At 47.5% G+C, this 23,680-nt stretch overlaps 1 protein-coding gene across 1 annotated transcript; it reads left to right on the top strand.

The window, feature by feature from the left end:
• Nucleotides 1-8,199: 8,199 nt before the first annotated feature.
• Nucleotides 8,200-12,830, top strand: LOC144100229 (uncharacterized). The gene is made up of 2 exons (XM_077633247.1): nucleotides 8,200-8,203; nucleotides 12,300-12,830. The coding sequence occupies exon 2, from the start codon at nucleotides 12,305-12,307 to the stop codon at nucleotides 12,788-12,790; it is 486 nt and encodes a 161-aa protein (XP_077489373.1). The 5' UTR covers nucleotides 8,200-8,203; nucleotides 12,300-12,304; the 3' UTR covers nucleotides 12,791-12,830.
• The last annotated feature ends 10,850 nt before the right edge of the window (nucleotides 12,831-23,680 follow it).

Below are 23,680 nucleotides of genomic sequence, written 5' to 3'. Positions count from 1 at the left end.
TCAGTTCGGCACGTTAACCAACCATAAAACGAAACAAAGAAACAAAATTGCACACAAAAACAGAAGCGAACATCAGTTTGGCCCATTTAGATGTTTGAAACAGCGACTCAGCAGTACAGCGCGAGCCCGTAAGCAGTTTTCTTCACACATGTCATTAAAGAAAAAGCAATTCGGTGGCACATAATCGTGTATTCATTATAGTTTTACATTTTTTCACCACTATAACACCGCTGTGTTGGTACGTTCGCACTGTGCGGCGGTGTTTTGCATAATATCCTTATTTCCGAGAAGGAACAAGGAATAGGAGACAAATGAGAGGTTATTCCGAAGGATATGCAAGTGAAAATATATTTGTATCCTGCTTGCATTACGGAATGGGAATATAAAGAAGTAGCGTGAAATTCGAAACGGGAAGACACCGATCAAACGTTTTGAAGGTGTTATCCACGTTTTTCTGGCTTCCTACTGTTTTCATCAAATCAGCAGGTGTCCTTATTAGGAAGCGCCTGAATAACATTCTCTCCCCTGTGCCTGCTGCTCCAGTTTCTGTTAAATCACCGTGTAATGTACAGCAGGATCCCATTTACTCCACTGCATGGCAAGAGCCGTGACGTCAGCGCTGGTAACGAGCATGAACGCGAAGCAGACTTGCTTTGGGCCATCCGCGCTGCGACGAATTTATTGCGAGCTTATAGGACTAAACTTAAGCGTCTGGGGCATCAAACAAAGCTAGTGCGGGCTAACATGGGTTATGTGCTTTGCGCGCTCCCAGGAGATTGGGCCGACTTGCAGGTCGCTACGGATGCTACGCCAGAGGAAGAAAGGGGAGGGAGTGTGGCGCGTCGTGCCAGCAGCAATCCCTCCAGGAAGACCAGAGAGGTGCGCTTTCCTGTAGGATCTGGCTGAGCGGATATCACGGCGGATCGCCGATAGCTAAGAGCGGATTGCGGCATCCGGTTGTCCAAACAGGGGAAATCCAAGACCAAGCGTCATTGCATGAACACTGCGGTGGTGCGCTCCAACACGGCTTCGGAAGCAGCACTCGTCGAAGAAAGCCGTGGTAACTGCAAAGATCCTCGACCTCAAAATTTCGACCTCACTAAAGGACGACATCACTCAACCTCGAACTCTAGCGTGAAGTTGAGGTCTGATTTGCTGGCCTTACTCACAAAATTTAGAGCCGTCGCAGAACTCACCTCAACCTTACCTCACGGCGTGAGGTTGACGTAAGTTTGAGGTTGAGGTCGACCTCATCAGGTTGCCCAGATCAGCCAATAAGTAACGCTGTCTTGCTCTAAAAAGCCGAAGAGAAGCATTTACAGAAAACATCTTATAACCTTTATGATCTTGACTGTGGCGCTCCTGGATTGTATACATGGAGGAAATTGCTGATTTGAAGTGACATCTTCAACTCTATGACGCAGAACTCTACAGGGGTGTTCGTATTCTGTCTCGCAGCAATAACGCCTTGCACTGTGAGGACCCAACCCGTCAGGCTTCTTGTCGAGTGCCTAATGTGGTTTCCAAGAGAATATCGGCACTTTACTAAGGTAGGGCCGTGGTGATTAGCACGGATTTAATAAAATCGAAGTCGAGGAACCCTATGCATGTCTGATTTCCGCTTCCTCCCACGCCTCCTTTGCTGAAGTTGAGGCATGGTTCGTCTCCCTTGTGAAGCCCCTGTCAGAGGATGACTGTTCGACAAAGTAAAATCCCTTTACGCCCTTTTCGAGTCCCATTCTACTAAGGATTTCACTATTATTCTGAATATCGGAGTTCTGCCGCAGGCGTTTACAAAACGTAGCACAGCACTGATACTAAAGAGCGCTGATAAATAAAAATTGCAATGTGTATGCCCAATAGCAAGCTAACGTAGACTATAAGGTTTTTCGAAAAGTCTTAGCGTATTGGCTATGTACAGTTTCCACGTTCGACTGTCATTGAACCTCATCAGAAACGTGGTCTGGGGGGACGTTCCATTCAATCTAGCATACATATTGCACGAACAGTTGCACAGTTTTGTGAGAAATCTCAGGAACAAGTTGCGATGTTTCTAATTCATGTCCGACATTCTGAGAGAGAAATTTCGAAAATTGGAAAATTGAAAGACGGTCTTATACAATTATTGAAGATGAAGTTCCTTCCTTCTGATAAGTAGCAAAAACTTTCTTTTAAAGTGTTTTCATCGATCGCATCTAACAGTAAAGACTGCCTTAGAAAACTAATGGGGAACAATTTTGACGGTAGGAAAAACGTTAGTAGAAAAAAAATTCAATGCTGCCGTCGGGTAACTTGTACGGACATAATGATTGTTATAGTTATACATGAAAAAAAATTGCGTTCATGAATGGTTTCCCGCTCAAAGATGCTTTTGTCGTGATTTGCGTGGTATGATGCCTTGCGAAGGCCTTTGACCGTGTCCAGCACAATTATCTTTTCTTACCTTTAGAGCGCGTTTATGTTGGCACAGTTCTCTGTGATTGAATACGTCTTTGCTACAGTTATTGCCCCATGTGCTTGCTTTGTTCTCTTTCGCAACCCGTGTCCATCTTTTCGTTTGTTAAACAGGAGTGTCCACCACGCCCACTTCTGTTCGCATTCTTTTTAGAGCTGTTGTTGAGCATTACGCTTCAGTAGTGGCATTCAAGGTTTCCGTTTCCTAGACAGTCAGCTCAAATTATTAAATTATGCAGATGATGCAGCATTTTTCTGCACACAAGCCTGTAGCTGTTCGCGTAAATGAAGTTTGGCGCAGTTTCGGCTGCCGTTCCATGAGTTGTTCGTCTGCGCTTTGTATTGCGGCTATCTGCACCAACTCAATATGCTGGCGTGGCATGGGCGTGTGCTTACCGCCAAGGTGCACAAGGCACCGCGAAGGCCATTGTAAAGATCGGCTATCGGATGTACAGCGCTATGATCAGACATTTGTCCAACATGGCCTGCCAATATTCGGCAAAGCTACCAGCTGTAACTTCTTTCGAGCAACAAAAATTTATTTCGTTGGCAGCATTTCTGTTGATCGCTTCCACAGAAAACTTTGCGAACTTAGTTTGGAGGTCTTCAATGAAACCTTTGCGAGGCTATTATTTTTTCCCACCTCTGAGCGGGGATAGTGTAGGTTAAGTCCATCTTTACGAGCGGCAGATTGTTGCCTTCTTTATATCTTTTCGCGACACTTCCCACTCGATACTTCGAGCGTTTTCGCGGAAAAATTCAGTTGATGCTTTGCCCATACTGACTGTGTCCTCTAACTTCTCGACCGTCCTTGTTTAGGGGGTTCATGCATGAGGTATATTCTTCTGCGTGTTTTCTCGCAGTCCATTTTTTGAAAAGAGTTCACAATTTCAGTGTCACGAAAACGCTTTTATAAAGACTTGATTTCAATGTTTTCCTTCCTCCTACTTACCGCTCAATGTACTTTGCATTATCAGGACAAGACATACTTACGCCGGTGCGAGAAATGCAACTTTCTTCCACAAGCCACGCACGGAAACATTGCCCTTGAAGACTCGGCTTGAGAGAAAGGGCATTTTTTTTGTTTTCCGTGATGTGCGACCTCTGTGATGTTCCTGAAACAATTGAGCATTGCTCCATCTATTGTAAGAACGCAATTCTATTTTGGGATGTCTTGCGAGGAATCTTGAAAAAGCGATTTTATTTCACCTCTCATACCACAAGGTACCTTGCTGTTGTTGACGAACCCCTCGGTATGTTTTTTTTTTTTCTGATCGGACTACACAGCCCATGGATGATGGACCGGCACTGTGAATCATTTCATTGGACGAAATCTCATTTCTGCACAATGATTGTCTATCTCCGGCAATTGTAAAAGCAGACCGTTTTTGAACCGCAATGGAACTCCCTCTTGTTCATATATGTTCAGACTTAAACCCCGTGTAGTGCTCAGTTCCTCTGTCTTGGTTAAGATGTTTTTCGTGTCATTTGCTAAAAACTTTGTAAATAATTAATGTAAACAGACAGTAACTTCAATGAGTGCCATTAAAAAAAATCTGTTTTTGCGGCCTAAGGGTTGAGTGGTCGCCTCGCAATCTTGAATTTTGTGGTCGTTGAAAAAAAAATTTACTTTTTCTTCTTTGCTGTAGTCATCACTATCTTATGGTCTGCTGCTGACGTCATGAGAGAACATGGTGATGTCACTGAGGAATTTCCTGCCAATGACGGCGACGGACGCCGACTTTTGTTTTAATGGGACATACTATAATGCTTTCGCATTAAGAAAAATCTGTACCCTCAACAAATCGCCTTCAATACCTATGGGCTACACAGGGAACAGACGAGCAACCTTATGTACATAATTTTGAAATACAAATCAGATCAATTGGTATTCAGAAGATAATATACATTTACCAAATCGGTTTATGAAAGCTTCCAACGATATAATTATAGTTATAACGCACATATTTGCAGGGCTTATATTCAAGGAGGCTAAATAAATGGTTCAGATTTTACGAATACTACCCGTTTTTCACGCATCCCCATTTGTGCAACTCCCGAATGATTTTGAAGAAAATTATACATGATGATGATGGGGCTGAGATGTGTGCAAAGAGTCTCATGGGTGTGACCGACTGCTCGGAATGCTAGAAATTGAAACCGAAAAACGCCTGAACTTCTTTGTATACACTCGTAAGAAAAAGCTTTTCTTTTGAAAAACTTTAGCCCCTATACGCAGAGATTTTTTAAGTGCATTGGTTGTGTGTTTTTTACCGGAACGAAAGCTATAACCAGAAACTGCACGCCCGTTTCGCGATTATCCGATTAACACACTTGTCTAAAAAAAAGATTTAGTTTATTGACACAAATATCGATTATGCTCCAGGCAGCGTGGTTCTCGTTGCTCCTTCTGTTCGTTCGTGTGCAGCATCGACCACATACGCTTCTCTTGAGTGCAATTCGTGGGAAACCACTTTTTTTTTTGAAGGGATGTTTGTTAAAAGGAGGGTGGTGTCATCCAGAGTGAGGACTCGAGGCAAAGCCGAGGTTGGGGTCGAAAGGCGGGTCGCAGAATCTGCGCGGCTTTGTGCGCTCAGGAGGTCACGCGGGACCCACTCAATACGGATTTGCTGCGGGATGTGTGCCGCTAGACGATGGATGTCTTGGCTGATTTCTGGGGTGCGACTGACTCGTCGTAGTAGGCGTGTGACGTGAAGGGCGTCGGTGCCAATGACAATGCGGGCCGTGGGGAGCATGGGTGCCTCTTGAACCGCAAGCATCTCCGCACATAAGTAGGAAGGATGTTCTGAGAGGCGAAACCTTGACGTTTTGTTCAGAGCAAGCTTGCAAGGACAGTAAGCTGCCGTTGTTGTTTCGCAGGCCTTGATGCTTGCGTCAACGTACATAACGATTGATCCATGCGGCAGATTGGCGTCTTGCTCTGTAATTCGGTCGCGAAACGACGATGCCGCGCGGGTAGATGATGGCCGACGCAGATCAGTTGTCGTGTGGTCGCTTAGCTGCACAAAACGCCAAGAAGGAAGAAGTGGCGGGGGCGGCTGAAGAATGGAGTGCGATGAAGCATATGCCCTGAGTGCACACGCTGTGTGTGTAAGACTTGATTTTGGGCGGCGAGCATCGCGTCGTTGCTGCACAAGCTCATCTAGTGTATTCAGCTGCGCATGTTCTTGGAGCTCCACGATCGGGGTAATGCGGGGAAGGCAAGTGATGACCCCCATTGCCTCTCGATTAACAGCTTCTAGACGATCCCATTGAGCCCACGTCAAATGCTGGAATTGGTCTTGGTAGACGAGGCGCGGTTACACAACCGCCCGCACCACCTGTCGTGCAGCATGAGAGCGGGCTCCGCCTGTTTCAGGAGCAATGCGTCTAATCAGACCGAACGCCTGAATTGCTTGCTTTTTAGCCCGAAAAAGCCAATCAGTACCTGTTCCTGACTCATGTATTGTGAAGCCCAAGATTTTTACGGTCGAACTTTCTTGAATTGGAGCTCCGGATAGATGGAGACGAATTGGTGTTGCAGCCTGTTTACGGCGCCCGCAGCGGATGGCGACTGACACGGACGTGGTTTTGCTCACTGAAAGCTGCAGACCAATTGAAGAAGCAAAAGTCGACGTAATATCTATGGCTGATTGCAGGCCTGCTGCTTGAGTCATCAGGTCGTTGTGAGTACTCCACACCGTTATATCATTAGCATACAATTAGAACTTAATCTCAGAAACATCTTGTAAGCGCCTAGAAAGGGGGATAAAAGCAATATTAAATAATGTTGGCGATAACACGGATCCCTGTGGAACTCCGCGAAGATGCACAAATGATCCGACGGCCTCACCACCGAGGCGTATGGCAAATAGTCGGCCTTCAAGGAAGGATTTAACAAAATTGTGCACTCTGGCGGGGAAATGCAGCATGTCAAGCGATTCCAAGATGGCAGCATGACTGATATTATCGTACGCCTTTTCAACGTCCATGGCCAGTACAATACGTACATTGTGGCTGCGAGTTCGGCCAGAACTGCTGACGTCAAAACAGCCAGTCCATCTTTAGGACCTATGGACGTACGAAAGCCAATTTGGGCGGATGGTAGAAACCATGGTGCTCAAGCCACCATGACGGGCCAACACTTCTTCCATGGATAAGAACAAATAAAGGAAGGCGCTGCCAACATCCTGTGTTCAGAGCGTGTTGGCGCAGCCCGGAAGGAGGGGGTGGGGGCGGTCTTCCTTCTGGCAGAGCGGTGCTCGTTGTTCCTTCTGTTGCTTCCTGTAAAGCATTGACCACGCACGTATCTCTTCAGTGCAATTCGAGGGCAACCATTTCTTCCGTCGATAAGAAGAAAGGCAGGCGCAGCCAACATACTGTGTTCCAATGGTGTTGGCGCATCCCGGAAGGAGGGGGGAACGGTCTTCCTCCTGGCAGCGAGGTGCTCGTTGTTCCTTCTGTTGCTTCCTGTAAAGCATTGACCGCGCACGTGTCTCTTGAGTGCAATTCGGGGGCAACCATTTCCTTCGTGGATAAGAAGAAAAAAAGGCAGGCGAAGCCAACATACTGTGTTCCAATGGTGTTGGCGCAGCCCAGATGGAGGGGGGGCGCGGTCTTCCTCCTGGCAGCGAGGTGCTCGTTGTTCCTTCTGTTGCTTCCTGCAAAGCATTGACCGCGCACGTGTCTCTTGAGTGCAATTCGGGGGCAACCATTTCCTCCGTGGATAAGAAGAAAAAAAGGCAGGCGCAGCCAACATACTGTGTTCCAATGGTGTTGGCGCAGCCCGGATTAAGGGGGGCGCGGTCTTCCTCCGGGCAGCGAGGTGCTCGTTGTTCCTTCTGTTGCTTCCTGTAAAGCATTGACCGCGCACGTGTCTCTTGAGTGCAATTCGAGGGCAACCATTTCCTCCGTGGATAAGAAGAAAAAAAGGCAGGCGAAGCCAACATACTGTGTTCCAATAGTGTGGGCGCAGCCCAGATGGAGGGGGGGCGCGGTCTTCCTCCTGGCAGCGAGGTGCTCGTTGTTCCTTCTGTTGCTTCCAGCAAAGCATTGACCGCGCACGTGTCTCTTGAGTGCAATTCGGGGGCAACCATTTCCTCCGTGGATAAGAAGAAAAAAAGGCAGGCGCAGCCAACATACTGTGTTCCAATGGTGTTGGCGCAGCCCGGATGGAGGGGGGCGCGGTCTTCCTCCGGGCAGCGAGGTGCTCGTTGTTCCTTCTGTTGCTTCCTGTAAAGCATTGACCGCGGACGTGTCTCTTGAGTGCAATTCGGAGGCAACCATTTCCTCCGTGGATAAGAAGAAAAAAAGGCAGGCGAAGCCAACATACTGTGTTCGAATGGTGTTGGCGTAACCCGGATGGAGGGGGGGGGGGCGCGGTCTTCCTCCTGGCAGCGAGGTGCTCGTTGTTTCTTCTGTTGCTTCCTGTAAAGCATTGACCGCGCACGTGTCTCTTGAGTGCAATTCGGGGGCAACCATTTCCTCCGTGGATATGAAGAAAAAAAGGCAGGCGCAGCCAACATACTGTGTTCCAATGCTGTTGGCTCAGCCCGGATGGAGGGGAGGGCGGTCTTCCTCCTAGCAGCGAGGTGCTCGTTGTTCCTTGTTCATCAGAGTGTATTGGGGCAGACCGGAAGTTAGGAGGGAAGGCGGCATGCGGCTCCTCTACGACGTGTGTATAAAACGGCTGAAAACCGGGGACATGGGCAGACGCTCCTGCAGGCCCTTCAATCCAAGATCTCAAGCGGTAAGTCCGCGGGCTTCCCCGCTGCTCTTTTGCTCGTTCACGTCCAAACTATAACGTGTTATCTATCTAATGGATCAACGCAGCCATAGGATATTTGTACTCGACACTTCGCTAATTCCTATAGCTTAACATTTTTAGGAGTAAGTAAAGAAAGCCTTGTCAGCAATGCAATGCAAAGGCGAAAAGCATCTGATAAGGATCACGTAACAGCGGACCTCTTGAAGGAGGGAGGGGAGATGGCACTAGAAAAATTAGCCACCCCGTACACGCAATGTCTTATGGCCTCGAGCGCACCAGAAGCTTGGAAGAAAGCTAACATTATCCCGGTTCATAAAAAGGAGACGTCAAGGATTTGAGAAATTACTGAAAGATCAGCTTACTATCCGCTGCCTAGAAATTATTTACTAAGGTTATTGCAAATAGAATAAGAAAAACCGTAGACATCAATCAACCAAATTTTCGGGCAGGATTTCGTAAAGGATACTCATATATAGGCAATATTCACACTATCAGTCAGGTGGTAGAGAAATGAGCAAAACATAAGCAAAACATAAGCAACGCACGCACGCACGCACGCACGCACGCACGCACACACACACACACACACACACACACACACACACACACACACACACACACACACACACACACACGCGTAAATAATTACCAGAATTGTTTACCAATTCTAAACTGCTGTTCTTTTCCGAGACCATTGTACGTTACTCTGGTTTTTTGTAGATTAATTTTAGTCCCGTCAATCTGCTCTGCCTGTCTAAATCATTGATCATGATTTGCAGTTCCTCTCCTGAGCGACTTAGCAAGTCATTATCCTCAGCAAATCGCATATTGCTTAGGTATTCTCCATTAATCTTATCACCAAATGTTCCTAATCCAGACCTCCTGTAAACAACCGACGAATAGCATTGACGAGATCGTGTCCGCTTGCCCGACACCGTTCTTTAATAAATTTTTTTGCTGACGTTACGGATTACTGTGGTGGCTATGCAGTCGTATATATGTTCCATACGCATAAGACTTTTATGCGAATACTGGAATACACCTACGACTGCAGAGCTACCATAGTCCTCCATATTGTCAGCAAAAGTATTCTAATAATGAAGGGTGTCAGGCAAGGAGACACGATCTCGCCAGTGCTATATGACGCCTGTTTACAGGCGGTCAGGATTAGGAACAGTTGGGAATAAGAATTAATGAAGAATACCTACGTAATCTCCGATTTGGTGAAGACATTGACTTTCTAAGTCGCTTAGGAAATGAACTCTGAAACATGATCAATGAGTTAGGCAGACATAGCAGAATGATGGGTCTAAAAATTAATATGAAAAAAATCAAAGTAATTTTACACAAATTTTGAAGGGAACAGCAGTTTACAATTGGTAAGCAACTGGTACATCAGAGTCTTGACGGCAGATCCGGATCATGAGAGTGAAAAGGGGTGCAGCAAACGTCGAAGGTTCTCGCAGATCATCAATGCCTGTTCAACAATATCCCTCCAGAGAGAACTATGCAACACTTGTATGTTACCGGTACTCACATATGCGGCAGAAGCGCTGAGGCTAACGGAAAAGGTTCAGCTTAAGTTAAGGACAATGGAGCGAGCTATGGAAAAAAAGAATCGGTGTAACGTTAAGAGACCAGAAGCAGGCAGAGTGGGTGAGAGAACAAATGCGGATTAATGACAACCTAGTCGAAATCAATGGGAAGAAATGGATTTGGGCAGGGCATGTTAATCGGAGGCAAGGTAACCACTGGTCCTTAAGGGTAACGAAGTGGATTCCAAGAGAAGGCAAGCGTACCAAGGGGCTGCAAAAGGTTAGGTATGCGGATGAGATTAAAGAGATTGAGGGGTTACGGTGGCCGCAGCTGGCAAGGGACATGGTTAAATGGGAGAGGCCATGACCCTGCAATGAGCATAGTCAGGCTGATTATGATGAGCATTTTATAACAGGAATATGAGCGTTAATTAGTAGATAGGTGGATGGATGGTATGGAAAGAAGGTGGGTGCCGACAAGTGATTTAGTCATTTATTTATTGTTTTAAAATTGGCTGTGTTTAGCTTTGGTTAAACCTGGAGTGACGCGAGAGCTGGGCGTTCCTTCTTCATCTTCGTCCCTGTACATGATTTCACTATCGGCGGCTAGGCGCGCCTTCCGAACCGCGTCGGTCTTACCCAGCTTATCGAGGCGTATCGCACGTTCTTCCTCCGTCTCCTCGGCTCACCGCTTTTTCTTGGTTTCGTTAAAACGCCGAGCCCTGGCTTCTTTCAGAGCTGCCGACCTAAGCTCGACCTCTCCTCTGCGCTCAAACTTTGACCCAGCGGCTCTGCCGAGCCGCATGACCATAGAGCTGTGACACCTCTCCCCATCTCCATTCCCCCCTCTCCCGTTCGACACGGCGCATGCGCACTGCGGTTGCATCTCGGTTTTGTTGGCGCGCCGCGCCGCTGGCAGCACCAGCTGCTCCGCACCACATGACCAACCGGCGCCGCCACGGAGCTCGAGGGATGCCACGCTGAAGGCTCGAAGAGCTGGCGTAGTGTAGCTCTCGCTACAATATATTTTAATTCTGAACCTCTGTGGTGGCAGGTATCTGGGTACCAGTCATTTCATTGCTTTTTGCTGGAAAATAAGTTTACAGTAAGTATGGTTATCTATCGCTGTCTGTCTTTCCTAGTAATAGTACACTTAACCCGCCGTTGGAACACACGGACTAATATAATAGCGACTAGTTGTTTTTATAACTGTAGAAAACTGCTTTCAGTTTTCCACACACAGTCGCTTTCCGGATAGCTCTGCTCACCATTCCGCCATTCTAGGCGCGCGGGGTCAGCGATTACCCTCTCTTTCGGCGGCGCATTTCGCAGCACCTGCCACAGAAGCACCAAGACTCATTCCTCCGTTCCCGGCATACTCACCTACTTCTAGAGTAACGATCCTCCGGGTGGTTCCCATGACAACCGCCTTCCGCTCCTGCCGTCCGCTATCGCCATACCTTCATCTTTCCACCGCATACTCTCCGATTAAGCTTTCCCATGTCCTCACCAGATCCTCCTTCCACAATGACCAGCTTCCGGACGGTTCCCATGGTAACCACTTTCCGGTTAAGCCTCCCAACACTTACGAAATAGCTTCTTCTTCCTCGGCAACCCTCCAACTCCTTCCAGCGTAACAATCCTCCGAGTGGTTCTTGCGGCAACCATCCACCGGTGGCAATTTCTTACGGTCTCGCCATGCCCTTCTTCGTCCATGGTAACCTTCTTCCTGGGGGTTCCTTCGCTCTCGCGATATCCCCTCCCGCGGTGACCACCCTCCGGAATGTTCGGATGGTAGCCGCTCCCTGGTTTTGCACTCTTCCACTAAAATCATACCCTCCTCCTTCAACAGTAACCACCCGCCTGTTGCGCCGACGACAACGACATACTACTACTACTTTTACTACGCCGACGACGCGAAACCCAGGAACGGGCGCTTAACAGCTGTCACTGAAAAAAAATATATTTCGCAAAAATACAAGGTCTTGCGGTATGCTCCTATAGATGTTCTCTTGGAAGTTTCCTAAAGTCACCATAACTAAAAATGGCAGTCCAGATATGCGAGGGCTAACGACCCGTAACTGTGCATGGGCTGTGAGGGACACCGCAGTGGAGGGTTTGAATTTGGACCACTTCAAGTTGTGTGAATGTTGTGCATTGGCATAGCACAGCATGCGGGAAGATTGGTTTTTGGGTAGAAGAAATGGCCTAGTATCTGTCTCACATATCCGCGAACACCGGAAGCGCATCGTAAGGGAAGGGATTAATGAAGGACTAAGAGAAGAAAAAAATAAAAATGTGCCGTGGTGGGGAGATAGAGGCCTCGGTGTTTCGAATTTCACCTCTACAGAGATCCTGCAACCGCCACTTGGGTTCGATCTCGCAACATAACAGTTTTAGGAGCACCTTCATCGGTAATTTGAGTATACATGAACGTTCGACGTCCTTCTACTGACATTTTTTCAACGGTTTCAAGTAGGCGTTGAAAGGTAATCAGGTAAAGCACAACTCATCGCTTGAGAGAGCTGTGGCCGCCTCTGCAGGGGAGATGGCGTCTACGAGCATGCTGTTCCTGGCTGTGGCTATGCTGTGCGCCGCGGCGGCGACGGCCGGTGAGGACACGGAGCCCAGTGGCGGGACTGGATTGCAGGGACGGCAGGAAGAAGCGGCTGAGATCGTCGAAGCTCTTGGGGAGCTTATCGAGGCGATTCCCACGCTCTCCCCGCGTGACTCGGGCTCGCCGCCTCCTCTTGGTTTGGTTGCAACGCCGAGCCCTGAATTCTTGGAGAGCCGCCGAACTCGGCAGCCATCGCACCCTCCAGTGCATACCCCTCCGCATGACGAGGAAACGGAGCCTCGCGGCGGGGCCGGCCGGCGCAGATGGTACCAGAAGAGTGGAATAAAGAGCTTTATGAAGAAAGCGCTTAAGCCGTTTATGAGGCGCTTCCAAGCCTCGCCGCCTTCTCCTCAACAGCCATCGGAACGACCGGTGCATATCCCTGCGCCTGACGATGCCGGCCAGGAGGAAAAATGAGCGAATGGGAAGCGGACATCACATCCAAGCCCCTGCAAGTACCGGTAAGTGGCTCCCTGGACGCTGTGACGGGCCCCGGCTGCTTGTTTTACTGCCGCTTGCTTTCGATCACTTGGTGCCACCCACCATTCCCGCAGTCGTCCGTGGCGAACAAGTGACAATGACCCCTATGCCAAACCTGTCCCACACCACCGCCAAACCTACCACACACATGCGCTTTTCACGGGAGCGCCATTTGCAAGAAACGCAACTTGCCGGGCGCATTGTCACACAGAACTCCTGGGCGAAAGTGGCCATTGCCCAGTCCGCATGGAGACGACCAGCCGATTAACGGGAGAGTATTTTGTTACAATAGACTTTTAGCATCGTCATACGGAGGGCTCCAAGAATGAAAACTATAATTCACCATCATAGAAAGCCTGGGAGCGCCCACTACAGGGTGTGCAGAGGCCTCTTCCTTGCCTCTCCATTAACCCTCTCCTTTGCCAGCTTCGGCCACCGTTACCACGAAAACTTCTTAATCTCATCCGCCCACGTAACTTTCGGCCGGCCCCTGCTACGCTTGCCTTCTCTTGGAATTCAGTCCATTACCGTTAACTATATTGTGGCAACTATCATCGCATGGGAAATGTGGCCACGCAATTACGGCTACGGTAGCAACTACAATGCATTTCAGTGTCTGAGTTTCGCTCGCCAACAGCGAGTTGCTGGTAGAAGTGATAATTGCGATACCAGCAAATTTCATCTCATAGCCGCTCTGCTGCTGCTGCTGCTGCTGCTGCTGCCTGCTGCGGCTCGCCTGGTGTCTTGTAGCTGTACTGCTGAAGGGGTATTGGAAATCCAGCATATCACTTTTTTATGGGACGGGTTCACAGTAGAGGGGTGACGCGAGTACTACGTTTATTTCTGCGCTGGCGAGCTCCGAAGCTCCCTCAGCTGAGGCTTAGTTAACTCTAGCTGCGCCGCATTAATGCGAAACCATTTAGGCTTAGCGACGATCAGGGCAGTCCGGTGGAACAGCGGAGTTCACGTCCCGGTGCGCCCGCATGCGGCGTCGTTGTCGAAAGGTCGGCTGCTCCGCAGTAATGCTGTCATTGCTCGAATATAGAGGGGGGGCCTTTCCGATGGCGCGGCTCCTTTGTCTTTTCAGGTGCGAGCGTGAAGTACAACGAGCCTGCATGCCTACCACAGGATCGCGTCCGCCGTCGTCATAAAGATGAGCTGCAGTGCGAGACGTAAATAAAAAAAGACTGGGATAGAGAAGTGTCAAAATATATTATTTTTGTGTATAGTTGACCAACAACGAGTTGATGGCAGAAGGAACAACAGTTAATATGAGCAAAGGAGTTAAATTCTAGTCATAACCGCGCCGCAGCACAAGCTGGTCCGTCGTTGCGGTACGGCTCGCTTGGCGTCCGCAGTTCTGCGGCCAAGGCGTCGCGGTAATTGACCGAAGGCTTATTTCACTTTTAGATGATGGTATTGAAAGTAAAGCGGTGTCAAGAGTAGGCTTCTTATTATAGCTGAGACGACTTCCGAATTCCTGTCCGCGGCGGTTTCGTTGGGAAACAGGCTGTAGGCTTTGCGACTTGCCTTTCCTGACGTCGTTCTCGCGCTGTGACCAAGATATCTTAAACAACCCGCCCGAACTTCCACTATCGCGCCTAGCAAGCAGTCTTTATGATAACACGGCTCTTTTGCATTTCTAATGCGAACCACAAGTACACCAAGCCAGTCAGCCCTCAAACAATGCTGCGCGGTGGCTAAGTTTGACATCTGTTGTGCACGGAGCTTGAGTCGAGCTGCGCATCAATGCTTGCCGCTACGTGTGTCTCTGCTTGCAGCGGGGCGGCAGTTCGCCAGCGGCGACCGGTGCAGAGCGACAGCCAAGTTTTCGCGCATGTGTATCCTGCTTTAGTCGTACAGCTGTCCGCCAGTGCTAAAAACCTCTAGCCGAAAGGGGCTGGTTTAACGATATGCATGCGTCTATTTACTTCTTATATACTATATCTCCTTCCTATAGAAATTTCTCTATGTTCATTCATAGTCTACACAATATATATAGAGAAAGGTCTACTAAACGTGTATGGCCATAAATCTATGGATTGTCTATGGACTGTCTATAGGATTTGCATTGCCTATATATATACACTGTTCTCTAGGGTTCGTCTATAGTCTATAGACTTTATTGACAGAAGTCTGGGCAATGTATAGGCTGTGTAATGAAGGTTTTGTAAAGGGCCGCGCTCTACTAAGCGTGTTTTATTTTCTGAGAAAAGTGCGAGGTTTCCAGTTAACTTTTTTTCCATGGAGCCTCACAAAAGTCTATCAATGTGAGAAGTTTGCACTTGTCCGTGGAGGCCATCAAACCCTGGATCAATGCCAGGCTATGTGAAAGACACTTTTGTATCGCAGACATTGTTCAGGACATGCACACCAGAACACAGACATCAAGGGCTTGTGTGTATCATTATCGTCTTGTACTGTGCTTTGTCTGCGCTCAAAGTGTCTTCATGGATAAAGCTACAACTCAGCCGTATCCGTCACGATTTTATACGTGAGAATTCAATGCCTTATGTCCTGATTTCATGGAACACATGCTAATGCGTCTGTGTTCATCTGTTTACCTTGCCGTGCGCAGGTGTTCGCGGCGGGGTTGAGATAAGAGCCAGTGCAACTGCGAATACGTGCGTGGCGTGGAATGTCCGACCCTGTGTGGGCTGGATGCGTGCAGGGGTCAGAGCGGCGTGATCAACGTCTCCCAGCCGCTCACGGAAGAGGTGGATGATTTCGTGTGCGAGCTGAAATGAAGCCTATAATAAAGCGTTGATAGCAAAACCGCGAATGACTGTTTATTGGACAGGAAAAAAAAGAAAGTTTACTAATTTTGGACAGTACCCTGCACATGTCAACATATATATAAACGCTCAATTATTTTTCCGGCTTCCTTTTTGAATTCCAAGATCGTTGTTTTGTCATTGCCAAAAAAGCAGTTCACAAAAGCAGTGCGCTGGCTTCAGTCTTCAAAAAAAATAAAAGAAGAGTTGACATGATAGGCCTCTTAATCTGCCCTACTTCGTGACCTGTGGCTCTAAATAAACCCTTTAAAATTTCCTTTCTCATCTTTAGAAGAAAGTATCCGGTGTTCCAGCTAAAGATAAACAAGGGTTTAAATATGTGGAGCGTCTTATAACAGGGATACCAACACAGGGTTAGAGTAGCCTGGCCTAGTCTGCAGCAGTCTTCTGTTAATTAACCTGGAATGATTATTTACCTTACTTTTTAATATTTACAGGCAGGAATACAATGTCAAAACACAAGTGCCATCTTAAAAATCAGCCGGCCAAAATGTTTTCATAATGATACCATTTAGGCCGCTTTATTTCCCGTCCATAACATCAAGCAAGCTACCACGTGACAGCTCCTATCTTATCTCTCCTAGTGCTCACGCAAAGTTCACGTCGAGAAAAGCCCTTTGGTAAAAAGCGGACTTCTCACAGAGGCGTCATGGGGCGCTGAAGCAGCATCGCTGTCACGTTGAAGCTTTTGCTTTTCGCGAGCTTTTGTCAGTCTCGGTTTTCACCTTCATCGTTCCCTTCTTTCTCCGCGACAATGCGTACGTGTTGCGCCGCCACCTGCACGAGAAGACCAGCAAAGTCTTGGGGAGAGGCGTCTCAAACAGAAGGGTCTTTCGCACTGCAATGCACGACACCAGCAGACGACCGGAGGTCGCCACAGACAACACGTACGCACGGAGCCCCGTCTGCTCAGCAGTGTGCCGGTCGTCCCGATGCGCACACCACCCGCGATCTATGCGACGACTGCCTGTAACTGGAAACAGAGACTGGCTCTTCGAGGCGCGAGTGACACGATTTCCGTCGTCGTTCGCCGTTTCTCTGTTAAGCGGAAATTTGGTTTAAAAATGACCTTAGCCTCATCGTGTTTCCACTTGTGCTCCTTTACTCTCGGCAGACAAGAACCAGGTGTGCAGTCTTTGTCAAAGGTACACAGCCCAAATGGTCTGCTTCTGAGCTCTGCAGTGCGGCTCCTCTTGCATAATCAGCGACCCTAATCTTACGAAGGCGGGAGGAACAAATGTCCTCAACCGTCCCAATCTTCGAACTGTCCAATGTGCGTAACAGGCCAGCTACAAGAATTGGAGGCAAACCCGTTGGGCTGTATGCTTTTGACAAGTACTCTACGTACGCCTTTGCCGCGGCAGGATGTGAAAACTTTGTCTGGATGGGAAAACTACATTTCTCTGAAATTATATGCATTCTCCAAATGATGCTTACTATTCTCGCGTTCAGCTTTCTTATTCCTTTGATATAAGGGCAGACCTCACGCGAGAACAGCGCCAAAATCTAAGAACGAAAGGACGAAAAACACGACTTTTTGCACTGGTATACTCATCAGACACCAGACTTCCGGGAGAAGCCGTCCAACTTCCGTTGACTTTGCTCGCGCTCGCCTCCGAAAGCGGGAATGCGGCATCCAGCCACCCAATGGAGATTAGTGCTTTAGTTGTACCTTAGTCACGCATAGGCTTCCTCAATGCGCACACCCTCTAAGGGTTGAGTCATTCTGTGAAATGGTGAGTGCCTCCCAGCGTTTTTATATAACGGCAGTTGGGAAACAGCCGCGGCGCACCAGTGAGCGGCGCGGACCCTTTCGATTGAAGCCTAGCCTGTGGCGCTGCGGTCACTTTAGGATGGGCGCGTCGTCGGCTAACCGCATGACGCGATTTCAGGCGCGATTGACGCGCTGTTGGTAGGACGCGCGCATCATTTTGAGGCGTGCCCAGCATGATCCGTCACGAAATCGCGCCGCCTCGTGCTGCTGCTCGCAGTCGAAAAGCGCCTCGCGCAGCACCTCCGCCAATCAGAATTCAGGCAAGTCACATGGCATTTTGTTTTCTTTTCGTTTTGTACCAGATGGCCCTGCTATCTGCTCATCTCGACGGGACCTCCTTGGCTCATTTTTTTTCTCGGCAGAATTGGCGCGTGCGTCAAAAAGAAAAACGCTACCGTGTTCGCGCATCGTCTTCACCTAAAATGGACAAAGCAACCTTCAACGAGGCCCTAATAACTGAAGTGGAGAAGCGTCGCGCCCTGTGGGACGTACGCGACCGCTACTACAAAAGCAACATCAAGCGTGACCAGGCTTGGCGAGCTATATCAGATGCCCTCAGCGCAGACGGTATGTACCAAATCTGTGCACGCGTGGTGTGGTTGCCCTGCTTGTTCTGCGTACATTCGCCTCGACAAGCTTGTGAACTTGTAATGTTTACCACCGTTCTCGTACTGATCTCGCTTGCAGAGCGCGTGCCGCCGCGGTTTCTTTGTTTATTCGCGCGAGAAAAAGTATGTTTATTGAGGCTTGGGTTGCTTCTTGACATCTGATTGGCATGAATATGCCTGTAAGAAAATACTAGCAGTAGGAAGCTAGCGTGGACTGATGCTGCCTTCTAGAGTTTGTTTTTCTTTTCTGCAGAAAATAAATTTATGCAGCAGATTTCTTTAGTTGCATCACCTTTCGGCGGGCGCATATGTGTCATTGCCCACACTAACACTTTGTTACTGCTTTACAGTGACGCAAGTAATAAAGCGCTGGAAATCACTACGAGACACTTTTATGAAGAAACGTAAAGAAGTAACTGCAACGAAAAGTGGCGCCGGCACTGACAGTGTCGTCAGTGTGCGGGGGTGCCATTATAATCAGTTGCTGTTTCTCCTTGACACACTGGAATATCCTGAGTGAGTATTTCTTTCAGATCAAGCACATTACTCAAAGTCATATTACCGTAAGGTGTACATTTCAAATGTACTGTGTACATTTAAATTAATCCCGCTTAAAATAGTGTCGAAGTGTTGTCAGTAGTTAGCGGTTCAATTTTCTACATCTTTGATCTTGTCCACAATCAGGTTATGACAAGTTGCAAAATCTCCGGGCCACAAGTCGTGGTAGTTTTACACGAATGTTGAAATACAGTGTGCTTTTGCAATGTGCATTATCCATGCAGGACGAGCGGGAACCTCGCAGATGTTCAAGACGAGGACTCGTCCGACGAAGCGGGCATCGCGCGTATCCAGACGGGAAGCCCCAGCATCATCGACATCGAAGCCAATCTGGATGCTTCCTACTTTTCTGCCACGCCTGCACAGGAAGATGGGAGTGGATGTTCCAGCCCCGTGCTAGCGCCATCAGCAGCCAGCAGCGCATCATCTGGTTTACAAAAAAGGAAAAGGGGCCATGATAAGGCTTTTGAAAAAGAAATAGGGATCTTGGGAGAATTGGCTTCCAAACGAGCCGACGCTTCAGAACTGTTCGGGCTTTTTATGGGGGACAAACAGACGGTGCGCACAGCGTATACGAGGACAGTTCGAGATGGAGCTTCTGCGAGTTGCAGCTCGTTATGCGGACAACGAGTAAAGCTGTCAGCGAGCAAGAACGGGGCATCGTCGGCGCATTTTGAGGACGACATTTCGGCAAAACGTTGAAAAAAAAATTGCATAAAGAAACATTCATTACAGTACAATTTTTATTCTGCCGCCTGACAGCTTTTTCCAGAAAATAGTTCCACAATATTGAGGCACTATTCTTGCACTTCTTCAAAAGTCGGTTCATCATTTTCCTGCAATCAGTTTCCAGTAATTTACACTGCCAGGGCACTTTTCCTTCATTCGTAAAGTACGCTGCACACAGGTTGCGTACCTTAAATGCCGAGTGAGCACACTTCCGCGCATGCGTTGGCTTCAGGCCAAATGTTGCCCATACTGCGTCAGGTGTTGCTCTCCACGCACCGTCAATCATATTGCCATATACAACCGCATGGCCGGCAAATCCAACTGGGGCTATATGAAGAGCGTCCATTGGACTGGACGCGCAAGGAATTGTGCAACACGCACGCGGCCTTCACAGCCGGTCCGGAATTTTCAGGGCTCGGGTTGATGGGGCCACGAAAGAATCTGAACCGTGCCCGCAGAATGCCAAACGAATTCTCTACACATCTCCTGCAGAAAGAAAAACGGAAGATGCATTCATAGCAAGGCGATTCGTACAAGCGAAAAAAACGGGCTTTCATGTGCAAATAATTTTTAGTTGTGCTAAACAAACAACACACAAAACAATTTTAAAGTTGCACAGCTGGAAAAAAAAATCGAGCTCAGGACAAGAGCAGAAGTTTGTGGCGACAATAACAAAGCAGGAAACAGTGTCTTTAATCGTTTATTAGAAACAAAGAAATATAGCAGGGAATTCGTTGTACCGATGAGGTTATGGGTATGGTAGTGAATGTTGAAACCACTACATTTTTCTTTCTCATCTTTTGCAGTAAGACTTGCCTCTTCAAGCTACCGCTTAGCTATTCGGTGTTCTCATACTGAGCAAAAGGGAAAAGGAGGGGGAGCAACGCACAAAAAGAGAGCAGACAACAGAAACATTCCATCTGTGCGATCTCTTCACCTGTAGAAGAATTTTTCCCACTGCTCCCCTCTTATTTATCGTGGTTGAATACAAAACATTGCCATTTATCTAATTTACCAAAGTTGTAATTTGTTACACTCCTACCAAGGAACTTCCTTTGCATGAGAGCATAATTACGGTGTCAAAATAAACACTAATTGAAAATGATGTACTTTTCCTTTGAAGAGGATATGCAAAATACACACACCGTGCATGGCTCAGATAATAATTGAATATTCCCGCAGCTGGGTCTTCCCTACATCTATTGAATGGTCTCAAAATGTCATCTCACAGCTCAAAGGCCTCATCCCCTATCAACTGAAACGGGAGTGTTTTGTGTGAGCCAGGCCGCTGTGAATGTGAAGGTAGCTACAGGAGACCAGCATGCAGTTGTCGACCAAATGGAGAGCTTTAAAGACGCCTCCATTCTTTGCGCGGCCAGGAGTCCCAACGTCGACGAGACGAAACAGATATCGGCTGTCTGCTACAGCCACAAAACACGATTCAAAATGTAATCTGTAAGAAGTAAGCAAAGAAAAGGCACTTCTGAGCAATAGGCAAGGCCACAGGAAAAAGTAAAAAAGAAATTGGATAGGAGGCAGGATTCAGACGCACGAAATTTCAAGGCCTAAAACATTTTATGCTCAAATAAGTTAATCTCTCAGTGTTTGTTCGCATGGAGCCATGCACCTATATGTACAAGGTTTAACACCCCAATTTCCGCATATAAATCAAAATCTTCGAGTATTCAATACTTATGTGTCATTTACCTTATAATTATAGTATAGGCGGCCAGAAGCCATCAGCAATGTTCCGCCACATTTGCTCATTTGGAGGCTGCAAGGGTACAAGCCACAGCAGTGATGCCAATTACATGAAACAGTTATAACACAGTTTTGAAAAGTGCCTCAGAGAAAAGCGACCAGAGGATTTAGGAAAGTCTAGATAACATCACACAATCTTAAAGAAATAGCCTGGGTCTTGCAAGAGGTGGACTGTCATTGCACAACAGCAAGTATTCATTCTAAGCGACGTACTTTCATATACTGAGGAGCGAGATCATCCCGCAGCATTTGGAGGGTCAAGTGGATCGCTTCTCGTGCAGTCTCCAGCCCGACACGGAAAGTCTTTGGCGATGTCAACAATGGCACTACCTGAACATAGATACCTCACGCCTGCCAAGCGTTGTAGAAAGTATAAACAAACGTGCATTCTTCCACAGGTCTCTTTTCAGAACAATAACACCCAAAACCATGAAGCACATGTTTTATAGGTCATTTAAGCACTATTTTTAAAGCAATCAATAAGCTGTGCTTTTAATGAGGTTCAGTATCCGCAGGACGGTTTTTAATTCATTTCTAATAACGAAAGACCACAAATCGATCCCACACCAATGTGTTGCGCAAACCTGAGTTATATCTGCATATTGCATACATCTGCGTTTGGCTGGACAACTTCCCTATGAGAATTGTGTGGGTGCCAAATAATCAAGCACACATACAAAGCGAACACTACAGTGGGCCATAAATTGATTCATGCCACTAAGTTACCTTAATGTCATAGCCAGAAACTCGCCAGATGAGATGGGCTCTTGAACGACGTGCATATTTGTGGGTTTTTCCCGCACGCGGCCATGAATTCGATGAAGGAGTTCGGAGGTCATTCGACAATATTTGAAGAAGAGCTCCGGATCCTGTTCCCTCATAACCTGAAATTGCATATAACAAACACATAAGCTTCAGGGCCCCATTTCTCATCCCTAATTCTGGCGGGGAATTTGAAATAATATTACCAGTGACTGGTACTCACTCTCTTGCTTTCTTCTCAACCATGCAGGCCGCACCCACATATACCTCCTCAACCGCATTTGCTCTTGCTTCAGTATCAGCATCCCCCTTAATAGTAGCAATAGCCTCTTCTGCTCGGTAGTAAGCGGCCGACACTCCAAATTCTATGTGAAGCAGAGGTGTTCGCCGTGTCGGTTTCGAACGGCGGTGGCGTGGCAGTCGTTTTTAGTCGGCGGCGGTGGCGCCGGTGGCGTCGAAAGCTAAAGCACACATTTAAAAAGGTATTTCGCTACAGCCTTCTTTGCTAGACTTGTTGAAATTTTAGGGCTACTCGTACTAAGGGCCAGTGTTTGCGGCAACTCTTTACAAGTAACGGCGTTACTTGTAACGCGTTACTTTTTTACGGTAACTTAGTAACGAGCTCGTTACCATTCCAGAGATGTAACGCGTAACGTACTTACGTTAACATTTTTCGGCAACGTGAGGTGTCACGTTACTCGTTACTCGGCTTGCGGGTATCCAGACTCGGGGTACAGCGAACCGCTTCAGCTCCAGCTCAACAGAGGATGACTTTTATCGGAAACGCTTTCTCGACATCGTCGCCAGCTGAAGATAAGGAACTGTCTCGGTGCCTTTTGGTGCCTCGTAACTTTGCGCCGAGTTGGCTTGAGGAAAACTTTATACGCCTTCATCACCTCTTCCTTAAGTGAATACAGGAGTACCATAGAGTGCGTCCGTCGAGCGCCTTTTTGGCATAGGTGCGGAAGTATTGGCTAATGAGCGAGGCAAGATTACCGATGACAGCCTCGAAACAGAGCTGTTGTCTAAATTCAAGAGCAAGTTGTGGTTATAGAAAGTTGTCGCTGCAATCCTCTAGCGCGGTTTATCAAGTTTCTTTTAAAAATAAATTTTTGCTTCTTTCTATATGCTGCGTTTTTATGGCGGCAACACGCTAAGGCGCCCGTGTGCTGTGCGATGTCAGTGCATGTTAAAGATCCCCAGGTGGTATAAAGTATTCCGGAGCCCTCCACTACGGCAGCTCTTTCTTCCTTTCTTCTTTCACTCGCTCCTTTATACCTTTCCTTACTGCGCAGATCAGCTGTCCAACGATATATGAGACAGATAATGCGCCATTTCCTTTCCCAAGAAACCGATTATTATGATTATTATTATTATTTCTATCTGGAACTGCGGCTATGTTTCTGGATATTGCATTACTTAGCGTGCGAGGCTGAATACCTTCACATGATCAGTCGCATTTTTTGCGCAAATTACACAGGTGCTAGTGAAAAAACAATTGTTTATGTGCGCAAATATATTTTTTGAGAACTATGCCGTTTAAGCATTTGTTTATTGCTGCACAATTTGCGGCTCTATTTTGTGAGGAGGCGCACAACGAGCACTTTCGAACAACACATTTTTCAGAATAACTGTAAATATGTTTAGATTTCAGCGATGTTTTCTTTGTGACGTTAGTATTGATGACGAAGTGTCATTCTGTGTTTAATGTCAGAATAAGAAAATGGCTACGCCATGTTCCGCAATGTTAGAAGGCATCACATGTAACTCTACAGGCAAGTTAAATCCCCTATAACATTGTTAAGCTCCTGCACATTTTTGCAGTGTTCTCGTTAAATCA

The sequence above is a fragment of the Amblyomma americanum genome, chromosome 8 (genome assembly GCF_052857255.1).
Source record: "Amblyomma americanum isolate KBUSLIRL-KWMA chromosome 8, ASM5285725v1, whole genome shotgun sequence".
Classification (NCBI taxonomy): Eukaryota; Metazoa; Arthropoda; class Arachnida; order Ixodida; family Ixodidae; genus Amblyomma; species Amblyomma americanum.
This window is presented reverse-complemented; position numbering and strand designations above follow the sequence as displayed.

Coding starts and splice junctions, on each gene's coding strand:
- LOC144100229 (XM_077633247.1), top strand. CDS start 12,305: ATGGCGTCTACGAGCATGCTGTTCCTGGCTGTGGCTATGCTGTGCGCC.